At 33.3% G+C, this 21,085-nt stretch overlaps 1 protein-coding gene across 1 annotated transcript; it reads right to left on the bottom strand.

Moving 5' to 3' along the window:
• Positions 1–14,143: 14,143 nt before the first annotated feature.
• LOC143079286 (BTB/POZ domain-containing protein 6-like) lies at positions 14,144–17,044 on the bottom strand. Its single transcript, XM_076254532.1, has 3 exons — positions 16,977–17,044; positions 15,976–16,499; positions 14,144–15,350 (listed from the first exon to the last, which is right to left on the bottom strand). Exons 1-3 carry the CDS (start codon positions 16,992–16,994, stop codon positions 14,321–14,323), a joined length of 1,572 nt encoding a protein of 523 aa, XP_076110647.1. The 5' UTR covers positions 16,995–17,044; the 3' UTR covers positions 14,144–14,320.
• Positions 17,045–21,085: the final 4,041 nt, after the last annotated feature.

The following is a 21,085-nucleotide window of genomic DNA, read 5'->3' on the forward strand; positions in this document are numbered from 1 at the left end:
GACACAGAACTTAACAACTATAGGTCACCGTACGGCCTTCAACAATGAGCAAAGCCCATACCGCATAGTCAGCTATAAAAGGCCCCGAAATGACTATGTAAAACAATTCAAACGAAAAAACTAACGGCCTTATTCATATAAAAAAAAAATGAACGAAAAAAGACATGTATTACATAAACAAACGACAACCACTGAATTACAGGCTCCTGACATAGGACAGGCACATACATACATAATGTGGCGGGGTTAAACATGATAGCGGGATCCCAACCCTCCCACTAACATGGGACAGTGGTATAACAATACAACATAAGAACGAACTATACAAATGAGTTGAAAAGGGCTTAACTCATCAGATGCACAAAAATACAAGTGGACGTGGCCGGGTACTTGTATATCCCAACAACAAAAAGACACTAGGAACAGATCTGAGAGTACTCGCAGTTATCTGACAGCTAGTGCTAGTTTAAAGCCACTAACAACTAATAAAAAAATCATGCATCTAAGACTAGATCGTAACCCTATTTGGCTGACTGAAAATTACTTGTATATATGAATGTAATTGTTTGTTATAACTCAGGTTGCACTTAAATTTTAAAATATTCATTCATTCTTATACGAAAAGGTTAGCATACAAGACCCACAGATGTGTATATGTAAACCGCTAGATAAGTTCAGAAAAGTAAAGATTTATCGACTTTCAGCATAGATTTGTTAACTTCATTTTACAGATCATTATGATTTTAACATTAATGTCAGTTCAAACATTTGCCGATCTTGACTACCTTTCAGCTTTAAGTTAATAATAATATTCAAGAATACGGCTTAGTTATAATGGGTACGGGAAAAGTTGGTACGGGATACGGTTATACATTTTGCATCGTACCAGTATACCTGTCAAAATGATTTGCGAACACGTGGTTTAAGTGAACTATCTAAAAAACAAGTTGCTTTAATGATGATCAAAATTTGGCGAAAAGAATATAGGATATCTTTTTGTTTTCGTCTTTTATGTTCTTTAGTTTGTGCTTATTTTGTGCATTTTGTATTTATACATCTGTATGAGTCGCCTATCTTGTCGACACCAAATATTTTCAACTCTGCATTGGCTTGCTGAGGGCAAATGTAACATTAGAGTCGATAAATTCATTCATCTTGAAAGGGATCCCCTAAGGTCCGCAAAAAAGATTTTCTTCACGGGCTTTTTCTTTAATTACAATCGATGTTGCTGATGAATTTTGCGGAGAATTTTCGTCGCCGCTATTTATAGCTTTGTCTTATGATACGATGAAATGGTCTAATGGTATGATGAAATGATCTTCTAGTGTAATCAAATAGTCTACTGGTATATAGATGACACCCCGTGATATAAGAATTGTTAGCTTGATATTGAATTATGTCTTTATAAGATAGTTATATGACATAATAGTATGACGAAATTGTTTCATGTTATATCGAGATGATTGTATAGTATATAAATGTATCGTTATAATATACTGAGATGACAACTTGGTATGAGAAAGTTGCTTAATGTTACAATAAGATGTCTTTGTAGTATGAAATGTATCTTTATGCCTTTGCAATATCACATAATAGTTTAGCAAATTGACAAATCAGTATGAAAACGTAGCTCCATGCCATATCCAGATGTCTTCATAGTATGAAATATTATCTTCATAACAAAGTGAAATGACAGAATAGTACGAAAAGGTAGCTCCATGTTATATCAAAGTGTCTTTATAGTATATAAATGTATCTTAGTGATATAGCAAATTGACAGAGTATTATAGGCAAATGTCTTTATAGTATATAAACGTATCTTAGTGATATAGTAAATTGACAGAGTATTATAGTCAAATGTCATTATAGTATATAAATTTACCTTAGTGATATAGCAAATTGACAGAGTATTATAGTCAAATGTCATTATAGTATATAAATGTATCTTAGTGATATAGCGAATTGACAGAGTATTATAGTCAAATGTCTTTATAGTATAGAACATTTGCTTCATGATATATCTCTAACCTTAATGACATGGTTATTCTTATCATAAGGCAGCTGTGGCGTTCCATATATATTCGAGTTAAGTCTATGCATGAATGAACAAGTCTACTTTACTCTTGATTCTTGTTTTTATTACAAAAGTACCAATTATTTAAACAGTTTAAGTGTGGACGTAGACATGGCCATCATCATATACCTACTCTCCATACTGTCCATATAAGTTACCTTCTTTTATTTATACAGATAAACATAAGCCTTTGTGTATTTTTCACATTTGCTCTAAGCTGTATTCATCGTTTGGAAACCTCTGATGCAAATTCACATTCAATCCGAAACAAACTGGCAGATAAAATCTCGGATATTACCACTACAAACTCATCACAACAGTTGGCATTAAAAAAACGATCTGTTCTTAAAGAAAGGGGAAAGATACTAAAGGGATACTCAAACTCATTACCGAAAATAACTCCCACTTAAAAGATCAGTCTGTTCCTATCGTCAATTATACCAATGCCACAGCTATTGCGACTACATTTTATAATTGCAAATGCGTCTAGTAGGCTTTCAATATTGACAACCTCCTGAATTCATGTTTTGGTTCTTTATCAATATATATTTATAATCCTGCTGGACCCGTTATAAATTGTGAGTGGTGACCTTGACACTGTCAAGAACAACTTTGTATCAAAAGTACAAAATACGGTAAACCTAAATCCATTAATTGGAGACGCAACTTTAAAATACCAAAGAAGACAGTCGATGGTTATGCCAGGCAATAAGTTCAAAGTTAAAAAAAAAGACGTATATATACTTTCGGCATGTGATAATGCTATCAGGTAATTGGCACAAATTTAAGGACTTTGCTAGCCGTAGACGCTAAATTATTTACTTTCAGTCCATTCCTAAAATATCCGCTACTAAAACAGCTTTGCCTTTCTTCATCGCGGAATTCGAACGGTATATCAAATAATTATTATCCGTCCTATAAATAAAAGATCACATCTTTCTATAGGTTGCATTTCTGTAAATATTGACAATGCAATTTCCCATAGGAACTCCTTTTACGGCTAAAACTGTACCACTTTTACTATGAAGTTTTGAAAAAAATCTTATCCTAGAATTGAAAGTTCATATGCACCACAATTTTTTTCAAAGGTCAAAATATAGGGCTGTGCGGCATATTTTCAACGTTTATATGCCCTGAATTTCTCAGAGTTTAAACTTACACTAATTTTCTTAACTACCCCTATCTCGAATGAAAGGTTACCACAGATTTCAATGTAAACAATATGCACGTGTTTATTTACTGGTAACATTCCCAAGTTCTGTCTCTGCGATATGGAACACAGAGAGCATAACTGGGAACCAGTATGTAAACAAAATGAATTTTCTATGAATATTCAATTACTCCCCAAAAGAGGCGTGTTTTGAGAAACAGCTGTATTTACAAAGTGCAACCTTTAAACAATCGGCAAATTGTTTTTGAGGGAAACGGAAAGTGTTTTCATTGTTTTTAGTATTTTAAACACATGACTTCATGAAAGTTTGGAGAGCCTTTGCAAATGGATGTTTTGAATCCGCCATAGATTTGAGTCCTATATATATAACAGACAAAAAAATACATCAATCGTACAGTAATAAGATGTTCATATCAAAGTAACCTACCATATATGTGTTTTCAATGGTACTTCGGTTGTTGATTAAAAAATACAATCGTCATGTCTGTTGTTTGTTAATTTTATCTTATTCATAATAAAAAGATTAACGTTTTACATCGAATCACTTTACACTATGTCTATTTACAAATTTATAAATAAATATTTAACCAGAATTGTCGAAGTGCTCCGTATAGTAGCAATGCAAAATGTGGAAATGTACAACTAAATTCTGGGAGGCTTTGAACTTTGGTTTAAAACATTTTTATCCACTCGAAAATTCAAAATCTTAAAATGCACCTGGGATATGGACAATGTTTATTTTGAATTTTTCGAATGACACGGCGGAAATAACACATTGTCAAGACAAATTTGATCAACGTCAGAACTAGAAAAAAAAATTAATATTTATACATATTTTGCATAGAATGCATTTCCTAGATTTGTATAATATATGAGATAGCATAAACTTAGCGTTACTATATCAAAATGAGAACTTTAACATCACACAAATGTAGTTTTCTAAAACTTCTTTTGTATTAGTATTTACAATCAGTTCGCTTCTATAGATACATAGAAATACCGAATACACCAATTCGAATATTATGTGATCATAATGTCATCAACACAATAGTTTTCTCATTGGTAAAGCAATTTTACACAAATGACTCTGGGATAACATACTCTGTAATTATCGTTATGTGTAGCATTCCTTCTATAATTATGACATATGAAAGAAGAAAACAACGCACTATCTGTTACATCAAGATATATTTTTCTTTACATACACAAATCTCAGTTGTAAGCGGAGGAATAATAGTACAAATCATGCAGTACTGTACTGAAGCACGGGCTTTAACACCTCATTCCTCAAAACTTTCTGACTACCAAGAGCATTATAGGGAAAACGGTAGTATTTAATTTTCCCAGCATTAGGTTGGCCTTTTGTGTACCCAAGGCAGGTGAAGGAAGTCAAATTAGGAGCGCTGTGATTGGATGTAAGGGTACAATATATTTTTTATTTATCTATGAATAACTGCAGTGTGTATATTTACAATATAAATTTTGAAACCTATTGAAATATTTTCTAGAGAATTAATCGAAAAGACTTGCAAAATTTCATAAATTTGGTGCAAAATGACGGTGGGCATGGATAACATAAACAAGCTCCGTTGGAAGTTGGTCATGATACTATTTGGCTTTAATTTAAAAAAAAAAAAACCAATAATAAAACTAACACAACATATAAAAGTTTTATCCAGGTTTTTATCTTAAAAAGTAGTAAATTAAGAAAATGTTAATATTGTCGCCTATGGCAGAATAAATAGTACCGTTTTCCCTATAAGACTCATTTGTAGTAATATATTTTACAAAGGTCATCGCGCAGGTTGCTATACGATAACCTCCGATCGAGACTTCCGTCATACAACAGCAGTACAGACGCATATGAAGTAAAATTCCGTCATACAACAGCAGTACAGACTCATATGAAGTAAAAGTGATACCAATTTTATGGCGCAGGTTGCTTTACGGTATCAAAAAGGACTTATTGTAATTGCAGTCTACCAATAGCGAAACAAACTCATATGAATTAAAAGTGATACAAATTGTATTGCGCAGGTTGCTTTAAGATGTCAATCAGGACTGAGATGCCTCCCACCAGCAGCGGTACTGACTTAATTGAAGAACTTCATATAGCACTCCACAACTTGTTTCTGGGGGTTAACTTTATTGCTTACTTTCCGGACCGAAAAAAAAGAAGAACTTTTAAAACAGAACAATCAAAACAGCAGTTTTTAAATTCTCTAATGCTTTCCCCGGTGGAGTTTTAACCTTAGTTTTAATATAATTATCGTTAAACTGAAATTTTGAAAGTCAAATTTACTGTACTGTTGTTATTTACTACGTTTATGATTCTCGTCATAATATAACATGTTTAGCACGTTTTGATGTGCGATCGACGACTTTTCCTGGAATTTAGTTTTATACCAGGAATGTTAATAGGCAAATGATTATAAATGCATTTACAAGAAGAAATATCGTTACGCAATCAGCAATCAATCTGAAGTTCTTAAAAAAATAGTCAAGTGATTTTCGAATCAATTATTGATATAAAAATGTACCAGATGCAGTAATACTTTAACCTTTATTAAGAAGTCTATCTATACTGTTTAACACTCTAATAGCGGTGACTGAACTCATAGCAGATTCCACGCAACAATGTAACTAACAGTACAAGTAATGTAAAAAAATTATGTAAACATACAACACGATGCATAATTAAAACCTTTTATGGCAAATAGAAAGATTTGAAAGAAAAAATTGTACTGCAATTTAAAAGCACTTTCAGCAGCTCTGGTACAATCTTAAGTTACAGAAAAAAAGTTGGCAATATTAAGTAGCAGTTAAGTGATACATGTGACTCTAACACTAGGTTGATCATATACTGACTGTGAGACATCAAAATCCTATAAATATTTAACCAACAGGTATATCGATTTTCAAGTGCGCATATAAAGTTGACATTTAAATTTATTTAGTTACCATTTAAGCGTGTATAATACTATTTTTGTGTTCATTTAAACATTAGAAATCAAATATCAACTAGTAAACCGTCATGGCGGCAAGGTTAGTTCAGAATATTTTTGATGACTATCTCAGCTGTCCTATTTGTTTTATGAAGTTCAATGAACCGCGCAAACTACCCTGCGACCATACATTCTGTACCGACTGCATACAGAAACATATAGACAATTCTCTGCGTCAAAGATCTGAGTTTAATTTTTTTAATTGTCCATTGTGTAGAACTGAGATCTCTCAACCAAGACGAAATATCGATGTAAATAGTTGGGCGACATATTTTCCTCTGGACAACTTGATACAAGATTTACTGGGTACACTGTCAATCCACGAACGACAACTTACTTCTCAACAAAGCTCATTAGAAAAACAAAGTTCGCATACAAACAAGTGCAAAGTTCATTTTAAAAATAATCTCGACGTTTTTTGTTTACACCACCTATCGTTGATATGTTGCAAATGTGCAGAGATTGATCATAATTCACGGAAATGTGAAATTTTGAATTTCGAGGAGGCCTACAAAAAAATTAAACCTGAGGTGGAAGACTTGCAAACGAAACTATACGAGCAGGTAAGGAATTTCATTTAAGATAAGAGTTTTATCATATATTTTTTTTAAAAGGAAATGGCTAACATATAGTTTCATAGTGTATTGAAACTTCTCTTCTTTTTCTTTAGGTTATCAGTAGTCCTTCATTGATCCGATTCAGAAGATTATTAACTGTTTTGCGCAGCATGACCTATATATATTATATTAATATACAAAAAACAAAATATAATTGAAAATAAATTGTATTGTACTTCCGATAAGTTATATTTAGTCTATACTTTGTGAAGATTGTGAAGATATCAGGGGTCCTTAATTTCTGTTTTATTTTATTATTTAGTTAATTTCAGTGACGGATCCCGAAAATGTCTTAGTGGGGGAAAAGGGGGGGGGGGGGGTGAGGGGCACTGACTGTCTTAAGAGGGGCAGATCCAGTCATGATTCAGAGATTTCCAACATAATCAATCATTTTTTCAAAAACAAGGGGGCACCCCCTCCCCTGGATCCGCCCATTAATGTTCTTTTCTTAATATTTTATTAAAACTGCTAATTATTCTCTATTCTCTACATTTAACACCGCAGTATTTTCTATTTAATTTTTGTTGTCAATTTTGTCTATTATCTTGGTCCATTCTCTGCAAATTGGTCCATGTGTCTGTAAACCCCATCCAGGCCCACATATTTAAATGAAAAATTAACCTTTTTTTTAACATGTTATTCTTTATTTCAGTATTTCTCCTAAGAAGCCTTACTATTATTTATAAGTTTAAAGTTACATTTTTATAGATTACAATTTACAATTTCCCTGATATATAACATTGCGTTTCCTAATATCATTAAACTACTACTAAAGCGCTCCGTATAATATTGTAATAAAAAAGTAATCAGCATCCCATATTGACTATTCGCATATATTTTTTAACTATATTTCTCAATTCTTTATATTTTTGGACTTTATGCCGCGCTTCTTTCTCATTATTTCTCTTTAGTAAACCCTATTTATACCATCTTATATTAATTACAAATTCATTTAGCGCTTACTAAGAAACTGAAATAAGAGATTAACAAATTTGTCACGGTATAACATTTTGATATCACAACAGAGAAAATTAAAAAGAGACATTACTGAAATGTGTTGACAGGAAACGATTTTCGAGCTTGTAATTGTTTCAATTTTGCATGCAATTATATTACTTGTGAAGATCACAGCAAGATGTGTCCTTGTCCTACCGAGTATATGTCATAGAAGGATTTAGGGGGAGGAGTAGGGTGTCCGGACATTGTACCCCGTAATAAAAATTTCTGGATACGCCAATATATGTATACAAATATGTGCGAATTTGACTTTCGATCATGTTTTATTTTTTAATATGCCTATTTATAAAGCTGGTTTCCCTAAGAAAAAGATAACCTTAGCTGTATTAGGCAAACCCTTTCGCAATTGTTTATCCCCAATGGTCTTCAACTTCGTCCTTTCTTTAGCATGTTACTAATAATATTTATTTTTGTATACGAGCGTCACTGGTGAGTCTTTTGTAGACGAAAAGCGCGTCTTGCGTATAAAATTCTAGGGCTGATATTTGTGATAACTTTTTTTAAACAAAATTTGATACAATCACATAACTTGCATGCAGATAGATTCATTTTAAAGCTAAAGAACACGACCGACTGATAAAGTTGGCATAGATCGTACTGTAACTCCTGACAATGCTCTGACAGCAACAGCAGGATTACACTATAATTTACTGCCTTACAGAAGATAAAACATAAAAATAGAAATGTTTGATATAAGTAATGTTTGATATAAATCCACCGTAGTTTATTTGATAAAAGATAATAAATTATTACATACATCTGTTACTTATCAGGTAAGACGCTCATAATTGACATGTATATAAAAATGCAATCTACTAAAACGTGCTTTTACTGAGCTTTTACCACTGTACTGACAATGTCTCATGCACAGAGTGAGATTGCTGGGAAAATTGAAGGGGCGTGGTTCGATACAGGGGTTATGCAGTTATTTTTTTAGCCACAGCGTTGTCAGTTTATTTTCGATCTATGAGTTTGACTGTCCCTCTGATATCTTTCACCTTCCCTTTACATGGGAAATACATTGTTGGTTCGGTCACCAGTTATTTTTCAATATTTGAATTCTTTGATTAGTTATTATTTTCATTTGCATTAACAATTGGCTGAATTAAGGTAGAAAATGTAAGAAACACTATATCTTTTTCATTTACTAATTGTTTTGACGCGACATCTTCTTTTTATGGCCCCGCCACTAAGTGGTCGGGGACATATAGTTTTACCCTTGTCCGTAATTCCAAAATTCCGTAATTCCGAAATTCCGAAATTCCGTAATTTCGTAATTCTGTCATTCCGTCATTCCGTCATTCCGCAACAGACCATTATACGGAGTTTTTTTCAAAACCGCTTCAGATATTGGGCTGATCTATGGAATGTAAGTTCTCCATGATGAGTTACAGATCAAGTTTAAGTTTCGTTCCGCTCCGTTAATTTTTGCCGAAATTACGGGCTTTGGACTTTGATAAATTGTTGAAAATCACAGTTATACAGACTTTTTTTTCTAAACGCTTTCAGATATTGGGCTGATTTTTGGTTTATAAGTTACTCATGATGAGTTACAGATCAAGTTTAAGTTTCGTTCCGCTCGGCTAATTTTTGCTGTAATTTCGTGCTTTGGACGTAGATAAATTGAAAATCACAGTTAGACGGACCTTTTTTCTAAATGCTTTCAGATATTGGGCTGCTTTTTGGTATGTGAGCTAACCATCATGAGTTACAGATCAAGTTTAAGTTTCTTTCTGCTCGGCTATTTTTTTTCTAACATTAAGGGCTTACAACTTTGAAAATTGTTGAAAATGACAGTTATACAGACATTTTTCTATACGCCTCCAGATTTTGAGCTGATTTTTTTTTATATGTGAGACTACCATCATGTTTGTGTCCACATGTGTTAATATTGAAACTGCAGATTTTTTAACTTTTGGAGACGGGGCCATTCGTGTCGCTTTTACACGTGTAGTTTCTATTTTGTTCTTCTACTGATATACAGTTTCAGCTTCATTTATATTGAATATTCAATCACATGCACTACATTGTACTTCGCAATAATGAGTTATGGTTTAGTTTAAGTATATTTAATTTATATTAATTTGTATGACAGTCTTTCAGTATTATATATGATCTGTAAATTTGGTCTTTACTTTTTTGCTTTTTTAAAATCCGACAATATTAAAAAAAATATTCATTTCTTTCAGGCGTTAAAGGTGCGGACCTGTGGACAAGTAGACGAAGAATTCCACAGACAACGAACTAAAGCCTTAATAGAAGTGGACAACTTAGAGGCTATTCTAGAAAAATTTCACGAAAGATGTGCTCAGCAGTTAGCTATACAAAGAAGGGACATTGAGAAATTAAATAGGGAACATATTGAAGAGCGGAGAGATTTTTACTCTCTTGCAGGTAGCCTCCTAGAAACTGAGAACAAAGTCGAAAATTTATGTGTATCTGCCGACAAGAAAGCAGTTCTAAGCGAGTTACCATTGTTAACGAAGCAGGTGGAGGAAAATGATGACATTTTAAAGCGACTTTTATCTACCGTTTCAAATAGTAAGGTTTGTTTTACGGTAAATAAAGAGTTGCAAAGATTTTTGAATAATTTTTCGGTAGTCGGCTTTGTTGACGTACCGTCTTCAAGTTCTATTTTGGACGACTTCAAACTACATCCCGGCCAGACGAAACTGCCTTCTTCTTTAAAAGGTATTTTAAATCGCAGAGAAAGCGATCAAGCAATGGGACAAACGGGTGGAAAGCTGACGACGAAATTAAAATTTTCTGGAAAATTACCCAAGGAAGAAAGATGTTGGTTAATTAAAATACTAGCTCTACCGGATTCTAGTATATGTGTACTCGACAAAGAAAACGCTAGTCTGAAAAGATTCAGTAGCAAGGGAGAGTATATTACAAAACTGAATCTAGTAGACATACCCTACTCAATGGCTTTGCTCAAACCAAGCAACGAGATTATTATCACAAAACCAGATAAAGATATTCTTGAATTCGTTACCACGGACTCAAATGAACTTTCAGTACGCAAATATATAAAATCACACAAGAAATACTTTGGAATTTGTCAAGTTGGCGCACATTCTATGGCGGTATCGTCATGGTCACAGCGCTGTGTAGATATTATAGATGAGGATGGGGTTGTACTTTACACGATAACAGACAATTTTGAAATACCCGACATGCTTTGTTGTAGCGGAAAAGCCGAAATAACTGTCATTGACAAAGGAAACAGACTCGTTTGTATTGATCAACAAGGTCAGGTGAAGTGGGTTGCAACATGTGATTATACAATGAACAATTTGACAATTTTGGAAAATGGACATATTTATATATGTTGCAAGGATGCTAAGAAAATATGCAGCATAAATAGTGATTCTCCAGAAACGAAGACAATTGTGGCACAAGACATTGAGGATCGAAAGCCGTTAGATATTTGTAATTTAAATTCCCAAGTGCTTATTGTACTTGAAAACGGAGATATAGAAATTCTGGTTTGACCAAGGTTATTCAAACACAAAAATCTTTTTTTTACATGAATTACCTGAAACTTTGTTGGTGCTATAAACATTATTTTAAAAAGACTTAAAAATGTTTTGAAGGAGCATTTGGAATTGACAACTACATTCTATAGAAGACATTTCATACAGTTTTGATCAATTAAGACATCCATAATATAAAAATATTTTGAAAGTTATATATGCACCTTACTCCTTAGTTAAAATAAAGAGATTGTTGCAAAAGGATCTAAACGTCAACAACATTTCTGTGCAAAAAAGTGAGATTTCTCAGTTGACGAAAATAATTTATTACTTCCCTATTTTGCCAGTATTTTTGCAGAACACTTTATTTGCAAAAACTATTTACTATAGCTATTTAATTGCATTGAAATAAAATTGTTCAAGTTTATTTACCTTATCTAAGTTACATAAGGACGAATGGTTTAATAATGGATGCCAAAAAATGTGTACGGAATGCACACTTAGTTTAAGTCTTATCACATTTTTTAACCCTATACACTTAAAAATATATATAAGTACATGTAATGGTTTTTGAAATGAAAAGACATATTGAGATTAACTTTTGTTTATTGAAAGAAATTAATTACTCAGATTAGTGTATATGTTTGCCCCTCGACATTATAGTATCATTAGCAGAAATAAGATGTGTATGTTCATTTGTTATGGAAGTACGGCTTTTCGTTTCTTTGTTTTAATAGTGCCATTTTTGTTTACATTAAAATTCATGTATCTTAATTGTATAGTTTCAAAGAATTCCACTCAAACTAGTATATGTTAGTCATCAATGATCAAATAAGTTTTTTCTCGTAAATAAATCTGCTTGGCTTGCAATTACTGCCGTTGAGAGTGCGGTAGAAGAGTTCAAATTCTGAGCAATAAAACTGCGACGAAGAAATCTTACCGTCCATATTTCTCATTGGTCAGTATTGGACACACTGACTACTAACATATATTAAAGGTTTCTAACTAGTAAATGATTGATTGAATGTTGGTTGCTTAACGTCCAATGGCAAATACTTCATGCATGTTCAGGATTAAAACAAGTTAATAATAAATACATACAAAACAAATATATAGGTTCTGTAATAGAGACTATCCGGGGTAGCAGATCTAATCGGACGTGGCTGCGTACTTATACATCCCGTTCAGCGAAAAACAAACATCCGTACTAGTAATTGAATTAAAGAAAAAACTATGTTTAGTTAAGAACTTGTATTTCATGGAACATAATATGATTGATTGTTGGTTGCTTTACGCCGCATTAGCACAAAAAGGCTATATCGCGGCGAGAACAATATGCAATTTGAAATGCGTTTCAACTATCATTAAAAGGAATAGAGAGAAACGTTCTGTTGAAATGCATTATAGACCCTCTAGTAAATCTTTGGTCATATTTAAACAAAGTTATTTGATATCACCACTAAGTCATTCAAAAGACAATATACAATTAGAAAGAAAAACGTCCTGCATCAAGGAAGTATACAGTTTAAGTTCGGGATAACAAATAGAAAATGTGATATGATTGTAAATGAGATTACTACGCACCAGACTTAGATATGAGCAAATGTAGGCCACCATACGGCCTTCAACAATGAAATGAGCCAAAACCCATATGGTATAGTAAATATTTTAACAAAATAAATAAAAAGCAAACCACAATGCCTTGAACATATGTACAAAACAATAAACAAACAAAAAAACCCAGAAAATGACAGAGAGAAAAGAGCACCCATCGACAGCAGCTAAAGTATATTCACCATCATCTTTTTTTTATCATAATATTGTAATATAATTACAATTAATGCTTTGCAAATAGAGACCTCCGAATAGGAAGATTTCAAACTCGGGATTTAGATGAATTTCAGAATGGGTAGATGTAAGGTGTCTCTTACATAAAAAAAAAATATACGGGTGTCACATTTTCAGTGGGGTACGTGTTGCTCAGTATTCAGTTTTCGATGTTGTGTTTTGTGTACTATTGTTTGTTAGTTGGTCTTTTTCCTTTTTAGCCAGGGCGTTGTCACTTTTTTTCCGAATTATGAGTTTGAATGTCCCACTAGTATCTTTCGCATCACTTTCCCTCCTTCAGTATTTTTTAAAACAAACAGATGGAAAATTGCTGTTACAAAGTAGAAATAGGTGTCAAGTTCAAGCGATTTGAAATGAAATTTAAACTGCAACAGGCCAGACACGTTACTTGAAATCCTACCTTACTAAAATTCAAACGCATATTATAGTGTTTGATTTCTAAGAGTTTGTTGTATACTTACCGTACAGTGTTAGATATGTCTTGCATCTTCAAAACGAAAAAAAAAAAAATCAATAATGAATCCAAAACATTGATCGACCAGGATGAAAGTAAGAATTTAATCTGGTACTGAGAGTATGTAAGACATGTAAGACAGGGGCAGAAAGTTTGCCTTGCAATAAGCCATATATGGACCATCAAAAAGTTGTTGTTGGATAAATTAACATACAAAAAGCGTAACGCTAGATCGGAACACGAAGTACCAGATTTTAGCATTTGTTTTGTTTTACATCGCACACAACCAAATAGACATCATTGTTTAGCTTTGAGATTTCTTCGACCCACTATTATAGCATTCAAAGCTTTATGATAACAAAATAAGACAAGTGAGACACTTTCTTTACATTTTGTCCTAGTCTAGAAAATGCAGTGAATAAATTTAACTCTGTAGGCTCTTCCATTAACACCAAATTTCCATAAAAAGACAACAAAACACATAAATGGCTGTTTAATTGCTTCAATTTCAGTTCTTCAAACTTTTAAACACCTATTTACATTGAATCATGCACTAAAGGATAGCAGCCTTGTTGCATAAAATTGCAAGACTTTAAAGTCGCCTTCAACATTTATTTTTCAGTTCAAAAACAGTATGCATGCACCACGTTAAGTGTTAAGTTGACAGCAATAGTGCAGGTATCTGACCGCCTTCAATTGATGTCCCGTTCTTCGAAAAGTTCGAATCATAAAAGCAAATTTTCATATCCTTAAATTCAACCAGGTTTTTACCGCCGATTCCCTTATAAAAATGTTTGTTCGGTCCAACAAGTGTCAACAGTAAAGTATATATTTGATCAGGTTGTAGAAGAATGGGTGCATGTAAAACAACTTCGTACACTTCATCATTAGGAACGGTGTCGATTTGACCCTGATAAATTGAGATTACGTTGTGACTTTCATCGCGGACCTCCAGATGCACGTGGTTGGTCTGTTCAAAGTACGCGCCAAACACGGCTATACCGTGTAACCATACCTGTTCCGATACATCAAAACAAAGAGCATCTGGTTTCCCCGTATGTTCTTGTAGTTTTTGATCCAGTTGACAACGCATTACAGCATGGAACGCAACATTTACTCTCGGATGAACCTTGAACGGTAACATATCTTTCTTAGTAGACCCGGACTTAAATTTCGCTATTAATTCTTTTTCTTCAGTAGTGAGAAATGGTTTCGGTTCAACTTCTCGCTTGTAATACGCATCATTCATTGCAGGAAACCTTATATTGTAGAATATATTGCCCATGACATTCCGAATATTCGTTGGATTTATTTCTTTCTTGTTCCGCATACATTCATGCTCGCCCCATTCTATTAACGCTTCGTAGATCTCGTCCTCACTAGCATTTAGATCAGTTGATTCTGTTATTCTGCTGACACAATCTGGACACAGCTTCATGAAATCACGTGATCGAATTGCCTCACGTGCAGTATTTGTAATGATGTACATACATTTCATCTTAAGATCCGCAGACCTTGTAAGGTGAGCTATTTCGAAAGCAATGCATGCATTATCTGCGTTGACCTGGTCGAAAAGACACTTTATTGTCTGAGTGAGTAGGCCATTTACCTTGTAAGTGACCGCAAGAGGGGCTAGTTTTGTAGCTGTACTGTACTCTAGCTCAACATGGTCTGTATACAGATAACTAAAAGAAAAATAATTATGCTACGGTATTGAAATCAAAATATGTGTAGTTAAAGTATCTACTTAAATTCCATAAATTATAAGTGTTTGTCCTATCTGTAATCTAATTTAGATTTTTTCAATTGAATTATTCCAATTTGAATCATGTTGCTCCGCCGTCTGATTACTCGCATTAGAGACGTCTGTACTATAAATTATAGCTTACTTTTATAAGTATCTATAATTTAATTGAGTTTTTTTTCACTTGGTGTTTTTTTTTTTTATTTTGAATTAAGTTTTTTCGGCCATTATAAATGCATACACTCGATGCTTATTGTATTGGTATAAGTTATCTCGCAGGTTCCGGCGGAATCTCGTATAGACGCATGAAACACAAGCTAAGAGTGAAATAAATAGTCCATGTCACAATATAAAAGAAACATGTTGATACAAAGTATAAAACACTAAGCATAGTAGATATGCTTTTAATAATTAGTATTGTTGTCATAAAAAAGTGTTAAGTTTTAAATTGTAAAATGTTACTTAGTTTATTATTTATAAAATACAAAGAATTAAGAATACAATGTCTTTTTTCAGTAAAAGGGGCTGAAGGAATGAATACTCTTAAATCTTACATAAATCTTTACCTTAAAAACAGTTTAAAAGTGTTAAAATCTCTGTCAGCTATTTCATAAATCTTTTCTTGTTTTTCCACCGTCTCTAGAACTGGTTGCTCAGTGGTTTTTATGGTGTCTCTAGGTGACGGAACTGGTTGCTTAGTAAACATGGATGAATCATTCATATCAATCCAGCCTCCACCTCTACCAATACTCATGGATGTACTTTTATTGGACATATTACTTTTAATAGAAGCTTGACTGTCAGATCGAGGCACTTTAGTCTCAATAATGTTTTTCACTGAAACTACACTGCCAGTTCTCTCCGTTTTCTGAACAGCTTGTGGTAGTTTATTGTTTTCTTCCTCTTGTTTAAACAGAGCAAAGAATACAGGACTTCTGCTTGCCAGTACAACTTTGTGGGCCTTTATTTTTTCTTTCTGGTCTCCTACTTCAAACTGTACATCACAACCTATTTGGTTAAGTAGCATGAATTCTAAACTTTGTTGTAAAGTTTTGTTACTTTGCCAGTCAGTCTCTGGTACCTCTGAAACCTAGGAACAAAAAAAAAAACAAAACCAAAACACATTTAGAACGTGACTGTATAGTAACATAACATAGATGGCATGCTGCTCATCAGGGGTCTATGATTTGAACAATAGATATTCTTTATACTTATTCCGAATCATAGAGGGCTTTTTAGGCTTTTTGGTGAGCATTCGACAACATAGAAGTGTTTTAATACAAAAAGTCATAGTCATTGAAAGACAATTTCCTGGATTATGTTGACTCTCACTTCTGCTGTTGATATTACAATTGTCTCACTGCATTTATTTTTATTTTTCTATGTACTGATATAATGTTCAAATATGATTTATTTAGACCAACTTTGAAGATTTTACTCACTATAAAAGACTTTAAGTAAACTTGTTACTCTTATGCTAATTCTATGTTTAACATTTTATTTAGAAAACGCAAACAAAAAAGTAATTGGTAGATATTCAAAAGTATTACATAAATATTGTACGTACCTCCTTTGTCGCCGCCATTTTTGTTCCGCATAGTGATAAAGACAATAAAAGGAAAGTCGCTTTTGTATTTTTCAAATAATGAAACGAGATACTTTGGTTCAAAAATTACATGAATGCATATGTAAAGGGCGATAACTCAATTTAAACACTCCGACTATTTGCTAGCAAAATAGTGATTGTTTAATTCTTTTTATTTTCTCTAACGATAAACAAGGAACAATTTTGCATTATTTCAATATAATCAAATTAAGGAGATGTGGTATGATTGCCAATAAGAAAACTATCTATATCGTATTCACAAATCCATATGAAGTAACTAGATGTAATCAGATATAATTGGTTAATTACCCTCAACAATGCAGCAAACGGTCACGAAATGAGAAAATGAAACCATATATTTTTCCTTTCAAATACGATGTGAAGTTCAGTCTTCCGTTTGCCATATCTCTGGAGTAGCAACTCTTAAATTCTTTTTTATTTAACATAATATAATACCTATATGACTTTATTTCAATAGTTAAAGTTTATTTTATTCATTCATTCATTCATATCTTTATTTCCTCTTGTTTACAGAGATTACATGAATTATATAATCATGAACAATACATTAAAACATTAATAACAGAACATATAAATGATAAAGTTGTGAGCAATACGCAATATTTACATATAAATGAAAATGATCAGTTCAAGAGCAAAATAGTTTGTATTGCGTGCTGCCGATATTACATGTGCTAGCATTATACTATATTGTTCAATTGACGATTGTATTCGGATGCAGATTTTGTAACGTGGATGTAGCAAAGTCGCTTGAATGACTCTAAGTCAGAATCACTGAGCATAGTTGAAGGGTTTTTTCCTAGACAGATTGTATATAAAGATTCATCATCACACTCACTTAGTTCAACATAGAGGTCGAGACAAAAGTTTTCTATGATTAAGTCCATCCAAGTGCTGTGCATATTTGATGTACACGTACAGCCAAAGCATGCATGCACGAAAACGTCAGTGAACGGACGGTCGCAAATTTCACAAAATTTAAAAACATGGTTTGGCGCGGTAGATATAAGTTTTCCGATAAACAATGCAGTGCGAATTTCAGCGCTGTTCGAGGGGAATTTCCAAACATGAGCTGCAGATAAGGATTTATGAATATATTTGAACCTCTTAAAGTCATTGTCCGAATTAATGCGAATCAGCCATTCATTATCATGTTTTGATTCAACTGCATTTACAACAATACGTTTCCATTGCAGCTTATCAGGAAAGTTGCCATCACTAATATAGGTTATATAAGTAATTCATACAGATTGTATTTACATAGAATGTTTAATATGTCCGGAATAAATCCAATATGGTTTCGTCCATCTAACAGACACGAAAAAAGTCTTTGTAGAAAGATTTGTTTTGCAAGACAAGAGTTTTTCGTTTTACAAATTTTCCAAAGAAATATAGTTTACGTTTTTCAATGTCACAGGTTATATTACGTAGTCCAACCATGCTTTCACACATATCTGATCTTGCTGACGTCTTAAACTTTTGTATGTGTTTTACAACAAAATGCTGAAGTCTATTCAGTAATGTGATATCTTGGTTCTTCAGGTCACACCAAACTTCACAGCCATATAAAAAAGTAGGAATTACTACTGACTTGTACAGTTTAACTAAAGGATTCGTATTATCGCCTCTTAAGTTGGCAATTGCAAAATAAGTGTTTCTACCCTTCCTACAAGCTTTTGTCGTTCGTGCAAGTGCGTTTAATTTTCCGTTTAGTTCAAAGCCTAGATGAATATGACTGTCTTCAACAGGTACAGATTCTTGGTTAATTTTCCAGTCATAGTCTGTTTTTATAGAGGATTTTGAGAATTGAATAACACATGACTTCTTTCCGTTGAACTGAAACCTCCATTTATTTGAATAGTTTGTACATATATCCAGCATGTGTTATAAACGCTGTGGTGTTGTAGCAATACATGTAATATCGTCAGCAAGTGATGGTGCGCAACATTTTATACTATTAACACCAGTGACTCTATTACATCTTTCTAATTCATTAATTAGTTCATTAATAAACACTAAGTATAAAAAACCAGGCAATACCCCTCCTTGTCTAACACCTTCTTTGACTACAAACTAAGTTATTTGATTTACATTTATTTACAACAACTGAACCTTGTGTTTTACTATACATATCATTAATCAGGGACCATGCTTTCCCTTTGACACCCAAATTGAATAATTCAAACATAAGTGCTTTGCGCCATACTGTATCAAAGGCCTTTCTACTGTCTAAAAACGCTACAAAAACTTTGCTATTTTGTTCTATGTTATGGTAAATTGTTTCAAGGAGACAAAAGGACGCAGTCAGACAACCAAGACCTTTTTGAAATCCATGTTGGAGAGGATTAGGAAACGTCTCTGGTAATACGACAAATGTTTGAAGACGAATAAGTACTATCTTTTCAAAAAGCTTTAATACACTAGATAGTAAACATACGGGTCGATAGCTGTCCGGGCTCAATTTAGACTTATCGCCTCCTTTAAACAAGGGAACAACCAGTCCTTTCTGCCAGTCACTAGGAACTTGCTGTTTCTCTACAACAATATTAAGGAAAATGGAAAGACATTCCGAAACTTTTGGTCCACCATATATCAAGTGTTCGTTTTGGATCATGTCATTGCCACACGCTTTTCTACGTTTTAGTTGTTTAATAACAGAGCTTACATCGTTACAAGAAATCATTCCACCAGGTAAGTATAGGTCTTCATCAGCTTTGCATACACGTTCAATTTCGCGGTAAGCTTTATTCATTTCATTAAGGGTCGGATCATCGAACGTTGACGTATCAGCTGGTGTATACAGATCTTCGAAATAATTCGCAAATGCATTACAAATCGACTCAGGGGATGGATGAACAATGTTATTATATTTAATTTGCTGACAAACTTTTGAATGTTTTGGTTTTTGGCGCTTAATAAGTTTCCAGAATAGTCGTATATCACATTCGGCAGCGTTGTTAATGTCATCATAGTTACGTTTCTTCGATATATTGTTCATTAGCAAGTTTCTGAATGTTTCTAATATCTCTTTTGGCTCGTTTGTAATTAAAATACGACTCGTGTTGCATACCTCTGGGTCTTCCATCTTGCATCCATACTCTTCGCATATTTCGTTATTTCGTGTGTGCTTGCTTCACGTCGGCATTCCAGTAGGGTTTTGTGTGCGGATTATACATATTGCACGGAATTGTCTCTTTCGCAGTATTTATAAGCGTATTCACAAGATTATGATAAAAAAAGGTTTATGTCAATGTCATTATTCTGTGCTTCTTGTATAAGTATATCTAAAGGAGCACACAATTTATCTTGATATTCTTTAATACTATGTTCATTTATCTTATGCCAAGCTGGAAGTTTGGAAAAATTGTTTATGTCAACATGCGGATTTTCGTCTAGTTCCACACAGGCGATAACTGGTAGGTGATCCGATGTCGAGCTAAACATTCCTTCTTCTAGGATTTCATACCGTCTTAATTGTCTGACCAACGTCTCGTCATTCAATATATAATCTAACATTGTGTTTTTTAATGTAAATGTGAACTCTGGACCTTTCAGTGGTAATTTGCATGTGTCAATAAATGGATGACAAATATTGTGTCTATGTACAAAATTTTGCAGTTCTTTTGATTTTGTCGTGTTTGTAAACTGTAGATTTTTGTTTATACAACTAGCATTGAAGTCACCTGCAACAACGACTTTGTCGTAGTTAATCAGGTCGAGACCACTACCTTATATGGAAATGCATAAATTAGCATACTTATGTTCTCGCACATGTAAATGTTTATTGACATGTGACGCAAATTATTTTTACCTAGGTTTTTGACCAACCCACTAAATGAGTCACATTGCATGATGGACTACTACGTGTTTACAATCAACCAAGAACACGTGTTATTTACTGAAATACAACACATTTTTTCGTGCAATGCGGGATTCACAATTTCGCTTAGTTTTTCATTTTGTGTATCCTCATTTATAGTTCGTGATATAAAGTATTACTTCCATGCTCAGATTAACGAAGAGTTGTTTCTATGCGAAGAAAAAAGGGT

This window comes from Mytilus galloprovincialis, chromosome 6 (assembly GCF_965363235.1).
Source record: "Mytilus galloprovincialis chromosome 6, xbMytGall1.hap1.1, whole genome shotgun sequence".
Classification (NCBI taxonomy): domain Eukaryota; kingdom Metazoa; phylum Mollusca; class Bivalvia; order Mytilida; family Mytilidae; genus Mytilus; species Mytilus galloprovincialis.

Excerpts from the sequence above, each read along its gene's own strand:
- LOC143079286 (XM_076254532.1), bottom strand. Across the intron at positions 15,351-15,975 it reads ACTTTTAAACTGTTTTTAAG|TTATCTGTATACAGACCATG; the intron begins GTAAAGATTTAT and ends TTTTTCTTTTAG.